The 18,954-nt window shown below is 45.1% G+C and overlaps 1 protein-coding gene across 7 annotated transcripts; it reads right to left on the bottom strand.

Annotated features, from left to right (window-relative positions):
* Positions 1 to 763: 763 nt before the first annotated feature.
* Positions 764 to 18,878, bottom strand: kdm2aa (lysine (K)-specific demethylase 2Aa). Of its 7 annotated transcripts, none has more exons than XM_063884197.1 (26): positions 17,643 to 18,348; positions 17,275 to 17,357; positions 12,741 to 12,879; positions 12,103 to 12,181; positions 11,933 to 11,979; positions 11,407 to 11,585; positions 10,245 to 10,351; positions 10,065 to 10,158; positions 9,681 to 9,834; positions 8,847 to 8,962; positions 8,634 to 8,760; positions 8,310 to 8,545; positions 8,124 to 8,201; positions 7,678 to 7,805; positions 7,083 to 7,206; positions 6,865 to 6,993; positions 6,239 to 6,322; positions 4,510 to 4,545; positions 4,275 to 4,380; positions 3,620 to 4,198; positions 3,366 to 3,531; positions 2,830 to 3,081; positions 2,576 to 2,739; positions 2,307 to 2,453; positions 1,783 to 2,001; positions 764 to 1,575 (listed from the first exon to the last, which is right to left on the bottom strand). In XM_063884197.1, the coding sequence occupies exons 2-26, from the start codon at positions 17,284 to 17,286 to the stop codon at positions 1,394 to 1,396; spliced, it is 3,684 nt and encodes a 1,227-aa protein (XP_063740267.1). In that variant the 5' UTR covers positions 17,287 to 17,357; positions 17,643 to 18,348; the 3' UTR covers positions 764 to 1,393. The 7 variants fall into 7 exon arrangements, with proteins under 7 accessions (XP_063740267.1, XP_063740272.1, XP_063740265.1 ...); XM_063884202.1 differs by lacking the exon at positions 17,275 to 17,357 and adding an exon at positions 5,724 to 5,969 and having other exon boundaries at positions 4,510 to 4,542; XM_063884195.1 differs by lacking the exons at positions 17,275 to 17,357; positions 17,643 to 18,348 and adding an exon at positions 18,733 to 18,878.
* Positions 18,879 to 18,954: the final 76 nt, after the last annotated feature.

Below are 18,954 nucleotides of genomic sequence, written 5' to 3'. Positions count from 1 at the left end.
GCAAGTAGATGGATGGATGGATGGATGAATGAAAGTTCAGTTTACCCAGTCCCGGACTTTAAATCACAGACAGGAGGGTTAGATTTCAGCCGGTGTCAGTGCACAGCTGTCTGACACGTCAGTTATAAAGGTGACATACTGTGCTCCTAGGGTTTGAGTGACAGGTGAACATCAGCTGATGTTGAGTTTTGACTTCAGTCCTCCAGTTGGTGCAGGGGTCTGTTTAACACCAGCACAGTTATTAACTACAGAAATATATACAGGAATAAATAGGTTACAATCTACTATTACAAATACACATGTAGGTGAACAATAGTGTAGGAATACATAAAATAGTATTTTCATTCAATTAGAAACATTTATTTACCACAGGGGGCATGGACACAAAGACTTTCCAGGAAGTTTGATGGGCTCACACACTTCCTCCTGTACCACTTATTTGGACAAAAAAGGTATTTAAAAATAAATACATGTGTATTTATTTAAGCAATTATTAATTATTTATCTATCTTAACATTTTATTTAGAATGATGTCCTTTCCATCTCATAGAAATTAAAGTGACTTTCTTTTGTCTGCTGTTGGGAGAGACGGTGCTCAGTGTGTTGAGGTGTCGGCTCAGCAGCGCCCCCTTTTGTCCACAGTGAGAAGGTCACTGATGCCTGCTCATAAATATAGCTCAAATATATTTCTATTGCGGTATATAATACTTCATGCTCAGGTCTGTAAGTGGGTAATGTTATGCTTGTAAACAAATGCTGCAAATAGGAGGTTCAGCCATTTACATTTTATTAGGTTTTCAAAGTTAGAAAAAAAATATATACAATGACAATGTTCTGAGTGAATCATAACATGGCTGAAACAGAACGAAATAAACACATATACATGAAATGTACTGTACACACACCAAACATGTTTGATCTGTTCAAGGACAAACTTTATCCCTAATGTAACAGACTTTTAATCCCAAAAGTAATAAAGAGAACTGCGTCAGTGTGTTCACAGAAAAGCTGCTCTAACAAACTGACTGGATAAACATGGGGGGTGCATTCCAGCATTGATAGAAGATATGAAGAAAAGCCCTCAGTCTGTAGGGACTTGGTCTGGGAACTGAAAGGTCACTGGTTCACATCCCGGGCGGACCAAAAAAAGGGAGTGTGAACGTCGAGCTGGAGAGGTGCCCTTGAGCAAGGCAATTCCTCTCAATTCAGTCAACAACTGAAGGCTTTTTCAAAGATACATTGACGTTTTGAAAAAAGCATGAGAGCCAACTGCTCTTCATGTTTTAAAAAAGAACTACAGACGCAGAAGCATGTTTCTTCTCTCTGACAGTCGACCCTGAAACAGTGAACAGGTGTGTGTGTGTGTGTGTGTGTGTGTGTGTGTTTGTGTGTGTTAATCCAGGCGCTGGATGAGCTTCTCCTCCATCATACAGAAGAGGGCGACGTGAGACAGGTCAGAGATGAAGGCGTCGCAGGCCCGTCTGCTGATGCCCTTACAGCCTCTAAGGTCCAGCAGAGTCAGAGCAGACAAACGCTTCAGGTAGGTCAGACAGCCGTCGGTCAGCTCGCTGCAACCTGGGAACACACACAACACACACACACACAGTCAGGAGCTGCTGACGGAAAAGAAGCACCACTGCAACAGACAGATGTTTCTAGTTTCAGGTCAGTTCCTTCAGCTCATTTGTAACTCTAGATGATTCTGATACTATGACCCTGACCGTAGTATTGGTGAGCTGTGCATCATAAAAGCAGAATCACAGGTCCAGCTCTAACACCCACCTGCCAGAGTGAGCTCAGTGAGGTTGTTGCGGCTGTGTGAGCCAGCGGTTGCCAGCAGGCTGATGGACGAGTCGGTGATGTCCTTACAGTGAGCTAGGTCCAGCCTCTGTAGCTGCGGCATGTGGCGCTGCAGCAGCCTCAGGGTGGACTCACTGACATCCAGCCCGGACAGGCACAGTGTCACCATGTTCCTCAGTCTGCTGCGGGACGACTCCGAGCCTACGGGGTGGAGGAAACGGTCACATGAGCTGGAAGGTTCGTAAGGAAATCACAGGCTGATCACATCTCACCAGAATCTGTCTTTAGCTTTGACTGAGACCACCAGTGGGAAAGGACTTATGTGCATGGATAGGAGACTTAGGAAGAAGATCCTTAATGCATTAACATCTACGAGGGCCACAGAGAGCCTCCTGACACAGGAAATGACATCAGGGTACTGCAGAGGAAGAAAACCTTAGCCAAACATGCTTCTACACCAAAACCCCAAGAAGCCCCGAGTATAGATGCTTGGAGGGGGCACTGACCCGGGGGGGTGACGACCTCTTTAATCTGGGCGTCTTTGAGGCCTTCACACCAGCGCAGGTCCAGCAGCCGCAGGAAGGGCAGCGTGGGGGAGACCAGGGCTGACAGGCAGGACCAGGACAGACCCGTCACCCTCAGCTCCCTCAGACCTGAACACATACACACACAAACAAAGGGGGGGGGGGTAAATAGGACATGTAGTCGTGTGTGTGTGTGTGTGTGTGTGTGTGTGTGTGTGTGTGTGTGTGTGTGTGTGTGTGTGTGTGTGTACCTGGGAGTCTGGTAAGCAAACAGTTGAGCTGTCTCTTGGCCAGGGGGGTCCAGGACAGATCCAGAGAGGTGGGCTGGCGTTTGACGATGCCGGCCAGCGCCTGGTTGCTGAGTGGGCTGCAGCGGCTCACGTCCACGTGGCTCCACAGACGCTTGTCACAGCTCCTGCATGATGGGAAATCACATCACATCTCTGGAGGGACACTCAGGCATGTGGATGTGTGAGTGGGGGGGGGGGGGGGGAAGACGACGTACCACTTGTACCAGGCCTTGCAGACGGTCATGCAGGCAAGCAGCTGTGCTCGGTCCAGGTACTGGAACACTGATACCCACACCTCCTTCTCCCCCCCACTCTCGTTGCCCACGTCCTTAAAGGAGGGCAGAGACAGCAGGGAGGGGGGAGACAGGGAAGAGGGCCCAGAAGAAGCAGCCACTTCCTCTTCCTCTGAGGAAGTCACAGAGTGATCTCGATGGCCTCTGTCGCCATGGTTCCCTCGCAGACGTGGCCTACAAGATCAAAATATCAAATGTTATTTCGTTAGTCATCACATGGTGGTGGTCAGAGAGCATTATGGGAGTTACATGACAGAGGACTGGTGTAGATACGGGCCCCTGGTACACATTAAGGGAGGGGCCACGTGTAATGAACTCCTTTAGTGTACTTTCTGTTAGCATCTATTGGTTTGGCTAAATGAACTAAGGACCAGAGATGGGGGGGGACATATTTGGGGAGAGTTGGGGTCAGTGAACACAGCTCCTACAGAGCTGTGGTGATGCTGTCTCAGTCCTACCTGCCCGGTCCTCTAGGGGGGACGCTGTCAGCTGCTGAGTCAGCACTCTTCAGTCGGGACGGTTTGGACAAAGCCGTCTTCCTCTGGATGAAGCCCTGCTGACCTGCAGCCCCCCCCGCAGCCATCCTCACACCCATGGCTGCTTCTAGCTTTGGAACTATGGAGCCTGAGCACAAACAACATATCAGTACTGTGTGTTCACATAGAGCTGCAGCAGTGGGGCTGGGGGCTTAGGGGGTGGGGGTGGGCCTCACCTGCATGTCTCTTGGCCCTGTGGGGCCGCTGCAGGGTGACCGTCAGGTAGGAGCCGCTCAGCAGGTCATCATTCAGATCTGACACCAGGAGCACTGGGGGTTCTGGGTCGGAATCCCAACGCCCTTCCTCGTCCTCATCTTCCTCTTCATCTTCCAGCGTGTCCATGTCCTCCTCTTCGGGGTCAAAGTCCTGCCCCTCACTGTCTTCGTCCTCGTCTTCGTCATCAGTCCGGTGCCTCCTCCTCCGTCGATGGGGCAGTTGTTCTTTGTCTGCGTCTTCGCTGTCTTCTTCCTCGTCCTCCTCTTCATCATCGTCGTCGTCATCGTCCGACTCTTCCGACTCGTCTCCTCTTCGCTGCATCCTGGAGCCTCCTCTCAGCCTCACCCCTCGCCCCCTCCGCCCCCCTTCCCTCACGCCCATCCCTCTTTTCAGCTTGAGTGATGAGGAGGAGCCAGCAGCCATGTGCCCCCCCCTGCGGGCCGAGCCTCCTCTCAGCAGCCCCCTCCTGCTGGCCCCAAAGCCCCTCCTGGCAGAGTGCCCCCCCCCTCGGGCATGGAGAACCTTTCTTCTTTGAGAGGCTGCACAGAGAAGACACAGGTGATGGGGTCAGAACATGTGGGGGACTCGGGCTCTGCTCTGTGGGAACAGACAAACCTTCATCATCGTCTTCGCTGGCCGAGTCGTCTCCATCGTGGCTGTGTCTCTGTCGCCGGTAAATCTTAGCCATACGGGCGTCCAGCAGCGAGGACGATTTCCGCTTCTGAAGACGCAGGCAAACAGAAATGAGGGGACAAAGACACAGGAGAGTCAGAACCACGGAGAGAGGAAATGCTTTGAGAGCGTCAATCAATACAAATAAACATGTGGAGACCCCCCAATAAACACTCACCCCCGGAAGGCCTTCCCCTTTGTCCCCTTTAGACTGCTGCAGGAGGAAGACCACATATCAATATCAGAAGGCCTCTTCAGATCACAAGTCATTATGATTCATTTGAACTGTTTGTCTGACCACACACGCACACGCAGTGAACAGGATCATCCTCAGGTATGCGGCGCAGGAACACGGCGTCGTGGTCAAGTCAGGAATGTTTAGGAATTGGTTGCTTAGGAACATAACCGTGTGTAGATAAGTCACTTATCAAATCAACCATTACACAAACCCCTTCCCCCAATAAGAACAGCATGTCCTTCAGTGTGAGCAGTCCCAGCAGCAGGCCCTCCAGTAGAGAGGGTCCGGCAGAGCATTTCACTACTGGCCCCCAGCAGCCTGAAATCTGCAGCTCCAAGTTTCACTGAGCTTTTTCCCACCAACCCTCTGTAAAGACCCCCAGGGCCCCTACAGCCGCAGATAAATTAAGAGACCACTCAAATGTTTTCTTAAATCTTTATCTCTACATGTCTGGCACCCATTCCAGTGTCTGCTGAATTCCAACACAGAGAAACATTGCCAGTAGTTTAAAGAATACAATAAAAAAACATTTAACTCAAAAGACGTACCTATAAGTAATACTACTAGAGAAACTGATAATGCTGAAGTCGTCTCTTCATTTTTTCCACGGCTGTATATTCTTCTCTGGTGAATGCAGATGGGGAAAAAACTAAGGCATGAAGGTGTGCGTTTGAAACCATGCCCTGTTCTCGCCCCAAATGAACATTACAACCTTAACACAACTGGTCATCAACATGTACAGAAGTAGTGTAGTACAAAAGACCCCCGCTCTCTAACATCCACAGGGAGTCTTCTGGGTCAGGCTACAGTATGTTCAAAAAAGAAAAGGAAGCTTCAGTCAAACACTGACTGTCTTAATAAAACAACAGGCGGACACATTATGATGAGCCATGAGACAAACCGCTTAGGGTGTGAAGGGTTGAGAAGGGGAAACAGCACAAAAGAAGATCAGCGCTCGAGACGGCTCCAAGATAAAAACAGAGAGAAGAGGCACTACTCTCATTCAAAGTGTCCTTTAAGAGGATCATTTCTATGAAAAGGCAAATTTACGTCAAAAGTTGTGTCGGTTCTCCTGAAAAAGGTAGAATGACAGATGTGTAGGGGTGCACTGGACAGACAGGTGGATGTACTCAAGAGTAGGCGGCACCTCTCACCAGTCTCGAGCTGATTGGCTGAGAAGGCAGAGGGGCCGCCACCAATAGAAGTGAGGAGGAGGGAGAGCAGGAAGGAAGAAGAGGAGGAGGGAAGAACCCACAGCGGATCACCTCCCCATCCTGCTGGGTGCCCACAGGACCCCCTATGGTAGCAGAGGGCCCGGGGCCCAGTCTGAGGACCAGGGGGCCATGGGGACGGATGTGCTGCTGGTGGCCTGCAGCCAACGACTCATCGCTGCCTGATGACTGACGGTGTTTAATTAAATAAAAAGGAAACAGAAAAGAAAGCAACCGAAAACAAAACAGAATGAAAAACAAAAAGACAGGAGACACACAATACCTGTTAGCTTTGACACACTGCAACCAAGTGTGTGTGTGTGTGTGTGTGCGAACCAAGGGTTCAGAGACTGAATGCAGGAGAGAGCGCAAGAGTTTGCAGAGACTCAGAAGTCTGTGCAGTGTGTGTGTGTGTGTGTGTGTGTGTGTGTGTGTGTGTGTGTGTAGATATTGTGTACCTCTGGGTCAGTGATTCCTTGGACACACTTTGGACACTCCCAGCAGCTGGGCAGGTCTTTGTTCACCACTCCCTCACCCTGGACCTGCAGATGCACACATCATTAGTAAATGGATGGAAGGAATGGAGGAAGAAAATACAAAAAATAGATAATAAATAAGACTAAACCCATAGCTATATCTGGTTCATTTAGTTTAAGTACTTTAACAAAGTGGTGGGTCTCACCCCTGATAGATTGAAGCTTCCTGTGGAGCTTTGGGCTACAGAGGAGTTTTTCTGTCAGGCGGACTATTAGGGGTGAGCGATATGAGCTCAAATACATAATGCCGTATTTGTTTGACAATACGGGTTGATAGTTTTGTATCACGGTATTACAGAAATGAAATTTGTAAACATTATTCTACCTCTACCTCTGTTGGCCATGTGGGGAAAATATCTTTACAAATAAATGAAAATGTGTATTTTGTGGGGGTACGGGACATTCAGTGAATAAGAGGATGTTAGAAAAAAGAAATAGCATTTTTAGGACCTGGGGAGGGCTCTGCACTGGGCCAAATGTCCCAGTGTGGGACAGTGTTCTGTGGAATAAAGCAAGTGTCCCAAAACAGTTGTGGGTGGGCGTCATACCGTGAGGCAGGCAGGATGGACTATCTGTGCACAGTTGGAACATTCCATCAGAGTGAGGGAGGGGTCTCCAGTCTCCTCCTGATTTGGCTCTTTGCAGATCTCACACACTGCAGACAGAGGAAGGCCCGGCTGCAGGGGCAGGGGGAAGTTACAAAATACATACTGTATATCCAACATGTATTTAAAACTAAAGGAATAAATGTATAGGAGTTATTTACGGAGAGACACTGCCGGAGCACACAGGTCTGCTTGAGTTTCCCTGGTCCTCCAAACTTCTTCATGTCTCTGCAGAAGTTACAGTCTCCACACTCTGGTCTCATACAGGCCTCACAGCGCTTACACCTGAGAGGAGGAACGCAGGACAGCAATGATCATCAAGACGGCTTAACACTTTCACAATTATATTAGCTATAAAAGGCAAATGGTGTTGGCATCAAACAACTGGAATATGATCACTAAATTGTGACTGCTATAACAAACTAAATTGCAACCAACTGGCAAGACTTTATCTGCCTCAGTCACCCCACACACACACACACACACACACACACACACACACACACACACACACACACACACACACACACACACACACACACACACACACACACACACACACACACACACACACACACACACACACACACACACACACACACACACACACACACACACACACACACACACACACACACACACACACACACACACACACACACACACACACACACACACACACACACACACACACACACACACACACACACACACACACACACACACACACACACACACACACACACACACACACACCTGACTCTGCGCCGCCTTAGCACAGACATGGAGGAGGCTGGCTTCTGTGGCCGGGGGGTGATGGGAGTAGAGGCCAGTTTAGGACGAGGAGGAGGTGGTGGAGGAGGAGGAGGCTGGTACCATGAGGGCTGGTGGAGAGGAGTGGAAAAAAGGTAAATGGCAGTAGTGAAGAACAAAAAAAAAGTAATAAAACGATAACAGCCAGCCGCTTTTCTTTTGGACGATCAATACGACTTCATAAACACAGAACATCTCAAACTCAAAAATGTTTTTTCTTCTGATCCAACTGTAAATATTGGACTAATCAACACAAACAAACATCTGATCCAGGTATTGTCCCATTTAAACCCAGATAAATTATTCACACGGCATATTTAGATCATTATTCTTTAAACACTTAAAGCATCATCACCGATGTGCTGCGTCTGAAACTGAGGGCTGCTTACTCTCTTAGGCCACTTAACGATGGGCTTCCCTGAGTAGGACAGTTTGGGGTTGTCACTGGCGTGTTCCTTCAGCAGAGCCTGCAGCACAGAAGTGTGTGTGTGTGTGTGGGGGGGGGGGGCATCAACAGAACCATTAAATATCAACAACAACCCCACTGCAGAATAACTCACACACAGCAGTCAAACCTTGATGTGCGTGATGAGTGCTGGGGCGTTGTGTATGCCTGCGGGGACACACTTCTTGTTGGAGGGCAACGCCTCCAGTTTACCCAGCAGGTTCCACATCCCCTCCAGCTCAAGAGGAGTCAGATGAAGTTTAACGTCAGACTCTTCCTCATTGCTTCCCTCCTCCTCCCCCCCCTCCTCCTCCTCCTCCTTCAGCTCCTCACTGGCTGGATCTGAGCTGACCGGCTTCTTCAGACCTGACAGAAGGAGTGACACAGTGTTTACCACCAACACAGACAAGAGGTGTCTCTTCACATCCAACCCAACTGCTGCCCGGGTGCATACCGATGCCCAGCGTGTGTTTCTGGAACTCTGGTGTGAGGTAGGAGGTTTTGGTCATGCTGAAGACGTAGCGCTCCAACACGTACCAGCACATCTCGTAGTAGAAGGGGTAGCGGAACTTCAAAGGAACCTGAAGGTGGAGGTGAGAGAGCTTATTACGCTGAGACAACGTTCAATTCCTGTCGGTACACTTTATGGAGAGGGTTTTTCGCCTACCCGCGTCCTGTCCTCTATATTACAGATGTTGAGCTGCATGGGGATGTTGAAGCTGTGCAGGAAGTTTCCTCCAAACACCATGGTGTCCACAGGGGTGTACACTGCATGAATCCAACCTGAGCATAACACACACATTTAGATTCTATTTGACACTCAGGACTGAAATCATTCAACATATAATTTGTGTGTGTGTGTGCGTGTGTGTGTGTGTGTGTGTGTGTGTGTGTGTGTGAGAGTCAAAGTAGGGTTGGACCCGATAACTTAAGATTTTTGTTCATTGGGTATATTATTTATACATTTCAATTTTGGGATTCAGATATTTGTGATTGTGTGTTTTTTTACTGAAAGTATTATTGTTAAACAATAACATATTAAAAATAAAAAGTAAAATATGTGTTTTGTATAACACTAATGCTAACCCATAGCTGTGGATTAGCATCCTGTGGACCAACCCACACTGACTGTCTACCAGCCGCCTGTGTTTGGCAGCAGACATTTAGTGAAGCAAACCGCCTTTATGTCGGCCCCATGGAAAGAGATCCAGAGAGTTTGTATGAAGTGAGGAGAATCTGGCTGTACTGAAACACAGCGCCTTGCACTATCAATATAGTAATTGTTACCGAGGAAAAAGCATGTGTTCATAACAGCTTTCTTCTTCTGTGTCGCTAAAGGCAATAAAAAGGCGCAATAAATGTGTGATGGAGAACCAAAAGGCGGTGTATCTGTTCTGTGAGGAACAGAAGGGACCCCCACACCTCAGACCGAGCTTTGAATATTTGCTGTTGATCATTTCTGAAGCTCCACAGATGGTGTAAGGTATCTGGGACAGTTTACCTGAGGGTATGATGAAGGTGCAGCCCTGCTTCAGCTCAACCCTCTGGCAGTCAGATGCTCGGTCTCCCAGGAAAATGTCTCCCTGCTTCCCCGACAGCACCCAGTTCTCATAGAGCTCCAGGTTCGGAGGGGTGGGAGGGATCAGCCAGAACACCTGAAACACACAGCAGCAGTTCTAACCACTCAATGAGGAAGCAGAAGTGCTTTCAGACGAGACCCTCCCTTCTAGACGTTCTTTCTGTACGCATCTTATTATTTATCTGACGCATTGTTTCTAAAAACAAAAAAGGCCTTCATGTTTTTAGTTTAAAATCCTCACTTTGATAATCCTGATATAGAACATTTGAGGCTGTAAGACAGTGGCTGACCCCCCTCTGGCCCCACCTTGCTTCCTCTGAGGATGTGGTACCACACGGAGGTCCCTCCAAAGTCAATGTGAAAGTCAGTGTAGCAGCCCTCCACACTCATCAGGCAGTATCTGCAGGGACACACACATCAGCAGTGTTTCCATAAAGACATATGTAGCTTGTGATGCTTTGTGCAAATTGAACCTGGTGGGCTTACTTCTGGACTTTGGGGTACTGCATGTCGGTGATCGAGTTGGTTGAGTCCCTCTGTCTCTCCTTCAGGTGACGGGGCCACATGTTGTCCACCCAGTCTATTAAATCTACCTGCACACACAAACACAGGACAGACAGACGGACGTGAGCTCTGACAGAACAAAACATACTCAGATTTGATAACTCACTGCTGTAACAGGAAAGTATTTTACTCACTTATATAATATCAGTGTGATTACTGCATGCTAATGTTTATCTCTATTTTTCTCGTCTTTGCTTGGCTTGGGAAATGTCCTTACTAATAAGATGTGTTACAATGTTGTTAAACTCTCTGTGCACCAACAGTACCACTTTCAACTTCTGTGGAACTGAGAGCTTCCTGACTGCTAGAATGCTCCTTTCATTCATCGCCAAGCTTAACCCCACCATCCTTCTCTCTGTTTGAATATGCAGACTTGCTCTAATGAAATCAGTCACATTGACCCAAAACACATTTGGACTTATATCCCATGTTAGAAAGATGAGATTCTTAGCTTTCTAATGATATCAGGATTATTTTTGTACTCCAAATATTAAGCAAAATATCTCACATTATATAATGACTGTCACCGAGTCATCATTTTGAGAAAAAGGCCTTCAAAGTTTGCAATCAATTTTAAGGTATTTACAGCCTGAAACCCATTCTGGCAGTTCTAGTGTTAATATTCTGAAAGCCAAGACTTTGTTTATTTGAAATCAGGGTGAGATCAAACGGTCATGGACCCTGCCGTGTTATCTATGATTACTATAAACCTTTCATTCATAATTTCAGCAGGAGGGAGGGGGAGCGTTGCTGAGTAAGAGCAGAGGGCGAGTTGACAGGAGCTTGTCATCTTCCCTTTACAAGCTTCAAAAATGTGTTTATCGTGTGAATTTGGCAATAAAAGTTTCATATTCTTAAAGCCAAAACTTTGTTTATTTAAAATCAGACAAAACACCTGAACCCCGAAAAACGAGTTTTTTACACAAATCCACGTCTATCTGGAAATGAGCCGTTGCGACTTCTGACTGATTTCGATAGAGCGGGTCACATTTGATCAATAAAAAGCCCCCCCCCCCCCCCCCCCCACTGTATGTGCTTGCATGAGGTACACCAATACACACGTATGGTAGGTTTGTGAACGTACTGTGGTGGGCCTCCTGACCAGGTTCTCCAGCTTTGTGTGGCTGAACTCCAGGCTGATGACATTATAGAGCTTCTCTCGCTGAGACGGGGGGGTCTCGTAGTAGCGTGTCCACTGGGCCATGGACATCTCTGTCCCTTTCTGAGTGCTCACGTCCATCACATCGATCATACGCCTGCTCCCTGAAAGGGATTTTTGGTAATTGTTAGTCCCAGCATGCCAAAGAAGTCAGGACAAACAGCAGCTGATAGAACACATTTAAAGTCATGTTTTTAAATACATACTTTGATGCAAGACCGATTTAATACTTAGATGAAACTAAATATTGTATTTTGTACAAAGCAAAGGGCATTATTTCCATAACCTTGTTTGAAACCTTTTGAATATCAGAATCATTCAGTCTGTGCAGTAATAACATTAGAATCCCACTCACATGGATGTTAGTATTCAATAACAACTCAACTTAATACATGTAGCAGCATCTTAGAGTTTATTGTAAAGTAAGAAAACTTTATTAATGAAGTCTTACCGACAAACATCTTCACGTCATTGACACTGAAGTCTGGATCAGGCATCCTACAGAACAGAAACCAGGTTACCCAACATAGTCTCATGTTTCCTCCACAATAGTACAAACAAGCAAGTTGTCAAAAGGCTTGGTAAAAAAGATGAAGAATTAAAGTAAGGAGGAAGACCTACTTGATTCCCAGTCCATCAGGCTTCTCAAAGAGGATTGGGTCTCTCAGGCCCCCTCTCTGGACAAACTCGTATGTCAAGTCTAAGGAATACCAAAAACAAAATGTGACTGAGAAATGTTCCAACGTTTTTTTTTGGTTCTTTATTATTAATTTTGGGCTATTTATTGTTTATGGAGGAAGAATTATTGTAGCATTGTCCAAAGATTGTATCACAGTGAAACATGTAGTGTTAACACTGCTACTGGTTTTTGTTAAGCTCTGTTCCCAATCCAATGTCATATGCCTTTTTCATTTAGCTTTTCAAACCTCGGGTTAGGCCATATATTACATGAGGCAGTAGAAATACTTTCACTGGAAAAGATTTAGCAGTTGCTTCTGCACCGGGGTAGCTATTCTGGCAAAGTTGGCCGGCTTTCAAGCTAACGTGATGTGGTAGACAAGAAGAGAGTGAAGTTGTAAGCAGGAGGACAAACCCCAGCTAACCAAAGATGAGGAATAACTCTAGTCACATTAAGGACATTTGCACAATATAGTCTATTATGCCAGTGTTTTGCCTTGTGGAATAAAGATGAACTGCAGGAAAAACAAAGTATTTTTGGTACACTTTGAGAACCTGTGGAGGTTTTTGTGCCGTCGTACCTTTTCCCTCCATGCGCAGAACCCGGTCAGAGCCGAACCTCTGACTGTGGACCTTGTCCTCCAGGTCAAACATCCTTCTTCCATCAATCTCCTCATCTGAGATGCCGTCGTCATGGTAACGTCGCCTGGTACCGGCCCGCTAGGGAGATGGAGGGAAGGGTGAAAATATAATTATCACTGACAGTAGACACACGTTTTCTTAAGGAAGAGACAACCAACACGAGCCTGAAGGGGATCCATCAGATTAAACCGGTTTAATAAAAACACATGTGTCTATATAATAGTCTGTAAAATAACATCACAGTATTACACTTTTATTCGAAATAAATCAGTTACCATGACCCCAAAGAACTATAAAGCCCATACTGGATGGCTGCCTTGTGTTATGATGTGCTGTTCTCTGCGTTCATTCAGTGTTCACATACAGCACATCAAGCTCTTTCACCAGGGAAGAGCTCCTAAACACAAGAGAAACAACTTCAGCGGATTACTTTACCTAGTTTCTAGGGCACGACTGATATCGATATATTAAAAAAATTCCGATAACCGATATATCGGCCGATTTCATTTTTTAATTTTCAAGAAAAATATATGAAAACAAATACAAAGACGGTTGTTGCAGAAGTGTAAAGGATGGGGAAGTTATTCATTTAACGTTACTTTTCAGGCCAGCAATGCATTTCACTAAGCACGATTGTCCCCCCTCCCCTCTCACATGTTTCATGTCCGCTTTCAGCTGACAGGAGTCGTGTTAAGTAAGTGCTGATGAAAAGACATTTCCTGATTTTGCCGTTTCATAACAAAAGCTTTGAAGTACCATCATAACCAGGGACGAGTCAAGCTAGAAAGGTGAGTACCATCGTTTGGTTCACGAGCTGTAGTTAGACGGAGCCCGGTCCAAGGGCTATAAGCATCACAAAGTTTGTGGCAGCCTCTTTGTCCCGCCCCTGTTCCTCTGTGGTTAGGCGGCTGGTTAAAAAAGTGACAGTGAAGAGCGGAGGTTTTTGCCCAAAGTTTAACATTTTTCAACTATCGGCGACCAGAAACAAAATGCCGAGCGCTGTTTTTGCTTTGGTGGACTCGGGGCCTTAAGTTGTTAGCTTGCTAATGTTAAGCTAGGTTAGCCTAACTTTACCTTGCTAAAATAACAAACCGATAAGCATGACCGACACAACAAAGCAGAAAAATAAATGTGTTAACATCGGCTTATATCGGCCAACTTTTGATTAATCGGTCGGGCCCTACTATTTTCTAACCGTTTATTTAAACCAGCATTTTAATTTTTGTTTTATTTTGTTGTGTGTATTATGTATTCACGAATAACACCATGACAAATTCCTCATATGTTAACCTACTTATAATAAACCCGTTTCTGATTCTTTCTTTCGGATTCATATAAACTGTGTTATAGGACTAAAGCATGTAAGAACATGTTATCAGCATGTTAAATTAACTACCAATTTAAAAATAACATTAGTTGTGAGCTTTTAAATGATTTCTTATGATTATACCCTTAAAAAGGTCCCCTATTATGCAACATGCACTTTTTGCTGTCTTTAATACAGGAAGATGTGTCCCCGGTGTGTAAAAAGACTCATTAAGTGTCAGAAAATACAGCCCTCTCTCTTTTCCTCCTTACCCACATCTCTAAAAACGGGGGTACAAACGAGCTGATCCACATTTGCTGCCGATATGACGTAATGATCGAAATGTGGGCTGGCTTTACATTGAACTCCTGGCAACGTCACGCCCACGTGACACGTCCCAACCTATCGTCCCCCATGTACAGTTGCTAGCTGAATCCCCTCTACAGCACATCTGTGTGTGTATTCATCAGGATGTCTGCAGGAGGGACTTAGAGTTGTTGTTTATATAATACATATAATGTCTCTGTTCTAGTGGTAAACTCTGAGAAGTGTTTCAGAAATAATGCTGGATGTGGTTTGGAACATCATATGGTGTTTAATCACGGCAGCGTTTAGCCGAGTTTCTCCCGGTAGAAAACTCTCTTCAGAGAGAGATCATGACGCTGCAAAGGGGCGTGGTCAGCAGCAGCTCCAAAGGGGCGTGTCCAGCAGCAGCTAGTTCATTTAAAGCTACAGTCACAGAATCAGCACTTCAGGAACAGGGCTGAAATAGAGGGGGATGAGGCGTGCTACAATGGGGGATCTGTTTAGTATTTTGAGCAAAACACTTCACAGACATGTTTTGTATAGATATGACCCTACAATATATTGTTCAAATATAGCATAATAGGAGACCTTTAATGTAGGAGGTCAAAAGCACAGTCATACTGTTTTTTCAAATAACGTAGATAATAGAATATATCTTATTGTCATCATACTTTTGTTGTAACGCTGTAAATGCTCCCGCTGCAGGACTTGTAAAGGAATTCTGATACATGCACGCTGTAGTTATGTTAATATATATGTTCACATATATAATTATTTTATTTACAACACAACAAACAGTTTATGATGTTCCATTAAAATAGGTATTCATTTTTCTTAATATAATTTTCTCCAGGTTATATGGTGCAGATTTTACATTTATAGTTATTAAATTTTTTTTTTTTTTTTTAAGTAATCTGTCAACAAATACACACATATAAGCCAATCTAATATTGTGTAGGTCCCCCTTTAGCGGCCTGAACTCGACTAGACCTCTGAAGGTGTGCTGTGGGGTCTAGCAGCAGGACGGTAGCAGCAGATCCTTTAGGTCCTGTAAGTTGCGAGGTGGGACCCCCAATGGATCGGAATTGTTTATCCAGCACATCCTACAGATGCTCAATGGATTGAGATCTGGGGATTTGGAGGCACCTCAAACCATTCCTGAAGTATTTCTGCAGTGTGGCAGGGCGCGTTATCCTGCTGAGAGAGGCCACTGCCATTAGGGAACACAGTCTCCATGAAGGGGTCAGCATGAGCACCCTGACTGGTCTGCGGCTACGCAGCCCCATATCAACAAGCTGTGATGCTCTGTTTGTTCTGACACCTTTCTAACAGAACCAGCATTAACTGTTTCAGCAGTTTGAGTTACAGCAGCTTTTGACCCTGTCACTGGTTCACTGGTTTTTCTTCCATGGACCACGTTTTGTAGGTACTCACCGCTGCAGATCGGGAACCCCCCACCAAAGCTGCAGTTTTGGAGATACTCTGACCCAGTCCTCTATCCATTAGAACTTGGCCCTTGTTAAAGTCGCTCTCATCCTTACAATTGCCCATTTTTCTGCTCCCAACACATCAAGTTTGAGGACAAAGTGTTCCCTTGCTACCTAACATATCCCACTGAGGTGCCATTCTAACAATAATCACTGTTCTTCACCTCACCTGTCAGCGGTCATAATGTATGGCTGATCTTCAATGAGCAAATATCAGCCTATTCTAGTTTTTCAGTTGGGCTCTGGAGAAATTATTTACACGTTACAATCCTCCCCATCCTTTTTGATAGGTTATACAACTAATAATTAACCAAAACATATTTCACCTTCACATCCTTACTCCACCTGGACACATGTTTATATCAGGGTTTCCGTTAGCTGGTAATTACTGTTTTTTAGCTGGTAAAATGTATAATAAACCGGTAAATTCAAAACCTGCCGGTCAAAATGTCTGGTAATAATGCTCATACAACACCTAGATAACGTAGGCTATCCCTAGACATTTGTGTTTTGACAGCTACATTACTGGTGCTACATCATGACATCACCGTTTACTTCGCTGATTTTCTCCCCAACACCGCTCACAACAACAACAGTCGGGGGCTGCGTCGGGTCGATAATCGTGTTGCTTTTGTCATACGAAGCCAGATTGAATTAAAGAACTACTTCTCAAACCTTATCCTTTTCTCCAGAGTGCCGTGGTTCATTGTTTATTAATGTGGTTCAGCTGCGTTTAGCCCGCTGCAGTGCTGCTCGTCCACCGGCGTTTAGTCTGCTGTTAGCTCATGGCAGCGGCCGCTAGAAAGTATTCACTGTCTGCTGTCACACGAGCAGCTGATAATACCCCCCATCCCCATCAGTGTATGTGGTTCAGTCTGAATTGACGCTGTTTGGCATCACAACGCTGTTATGAAAGTTTGTCTGATATAAGACGGGTGATGTTTGCATAGCAGCGGAAGCTAATCTGACTATCTTGACTACTTGTTGCTATCTTATTGTGGCATAAACCTGCAACAACAACAACAGCGGCATATTTTACCGGCGAAGAACCAGAGCTTAATCAGGCTCTAGCCTTCGGGGGGCGGGGAAAAAAACGTGTTGACATTATAGTTGCTTTTGTAACATCTGTTATTGAAACATGACCGATAAGTTTCGAATATGTTCACACTCATTTTTTAAGTTTGTTTATGTCCAATTTCTAGCCACACAATGGCATTTTAATAAAAAAAACTCTTCAAACTAAGAGGCACTGTGGGGTTTAAAACATCAAAACATTTGGGGAGGGGCTGAACGTTTTTGAACCAGCCAACTGTGGTGGCACGTTACTAGATTTACTAAAGTACTGTATTGAAGTATAATTAGTGGGTACTGTACTTGAACCAGCATCAACTGTTTCAGTAGTTCGAACTCTTCTGTTGGATCGGACCACACGGGCCAGCCTTCGAGCCTTGTAATTTCTAATAATAAAAACATTAGAAAATAGTGCAAACTTAGTATTTTTACTTGTGATACTTGAGTACATAGCTGATAATACATAGCTGTACTTTTACGTAAGTAAAATGTTGGGCTGAGGACTTGTACTCAAGTATGTTTAAAATGTGGTATTAGTACTTTTACATAGAATAGCTGAGTACCAATACTATACAGTACATAAAACGTGTTAACAAAAAAAAAAAAACACACATCCCCCATACTGTACATTCATTTAGAAATCCAACGTGGCCATATCCAATTGAACTTACCAGCCTTTTGCTGAACCTTGGCTTGGAATCATCCATTATCAGTGGATAAGTGTGCCCTGTCCTAACATAAACAGAGCGCTAGGCAGAGCCATGAGAGGAGCAGAGCAGACTCAAGCTTCCCGCCGTGCCGCGGGGCTCCATGGGAGAGAAAGCAAGCAGCTGGACTGCATGTGTTCACAACAATGGTCAGCCCATTTAGCTTAAGTAAAAAAGTGAATAACTTGTGTTTTCTCTATTTATTGAGATGATAATAATCTATTAGTTGTCTTTGAAAGGCCCTCAAATTCCTCTAACGGTAACTCGCTGCTTGTCTAACGTTTACGTTTCCACACAAACTAAAACAATTCCGGCTGAATATGGGAAGCATTACCCAGCCCAGCTCATTTAAATAGGCATATTTCAGTAGCGTTACAACACTGAATTGAAAGGATTATTTAAATTGTATTTTCTTTATCATAATATCAAGTCAGTCTGAATACTCGAGCTTTGTTCCTTGCCTTCAAAATTCCAAGTCGTGTCCAGCTAATGTAAGCCTTTTGGAAGGTGTCCTGCTGATATCGACAGTAAATTCAACATGGCCTGAAGTCGTATTCAAATAGTAATATATCAATATTTCTAATGCACTGCGAGAAAAAAAGGCATACGTGATTGCAGCTGTTATTACTAGTATGTTATAAAGTTAATACGGTTTCCGAACCGCCGCCATTTTCTCTCCCATCACAAAACATCAACATATCCCGCCCACAACCCTACATTGGACCAATCACAGATATTCCGCCAACGCATTCATTGGACCCACAGCAGTGCCATCAACGTGAAAAAGTTGTAAACTGTGATTGGCCAACTATAACCAATGGACGTGTAAACGGGCTGCGAAGACACCAATAACAGTGTAACTCGTAAACGACCACATACTTCATTGGTTTATATATCCCTATAAAATCCATAACTGGACCAATGCGCAATCAGTCAAGAGAAGAACCAATCAAACGATGTTATAACGCCAGGCCACCTCCCCATTACCCAATATAACGAGTCATCCCTAAATAACCCGAATTAGCTAAAAAATAATGCGCTTTACAATACTTACCCCCATATTCACACAGGTCCTTCCACTTATTAACGCATTCGTTATTCCGAGATGTGTGACGTCTTCTATAGCTGCTGTTTTAACTCCCAACGGCTCACATCGGAGGGACACGTTTTGTAGCATTCACATCAACGAGGAAGTGCTTGCAGGGCCATAAATGGAACTGACGTCACACAACGTGTTGGCGATTGGCGGAAAAATGTTGCAAAGCTCCCGTGATTG

Source organism: Eleginops maclovinus, chromosome 5, assembly GCF_036324505.1.
Source record: "Eleginops maclovinus isolate JMC-PN-2008 ecotype Puerto Natales chromosome 5, JC_Emac_rtc_rv5, whole genome shotgun sequence".
NCBI lineage: Eukaryota > Metazoa > Chordata > Actinopteri > Perciformes > Eleginopidae > Eleginops > Eleginops maclovinus.
The sequence above is the reverse complement of the archived record's forward strand: the minus strand, read 5'-3'. Positions and strand labels throughout refer to the sequence as shown.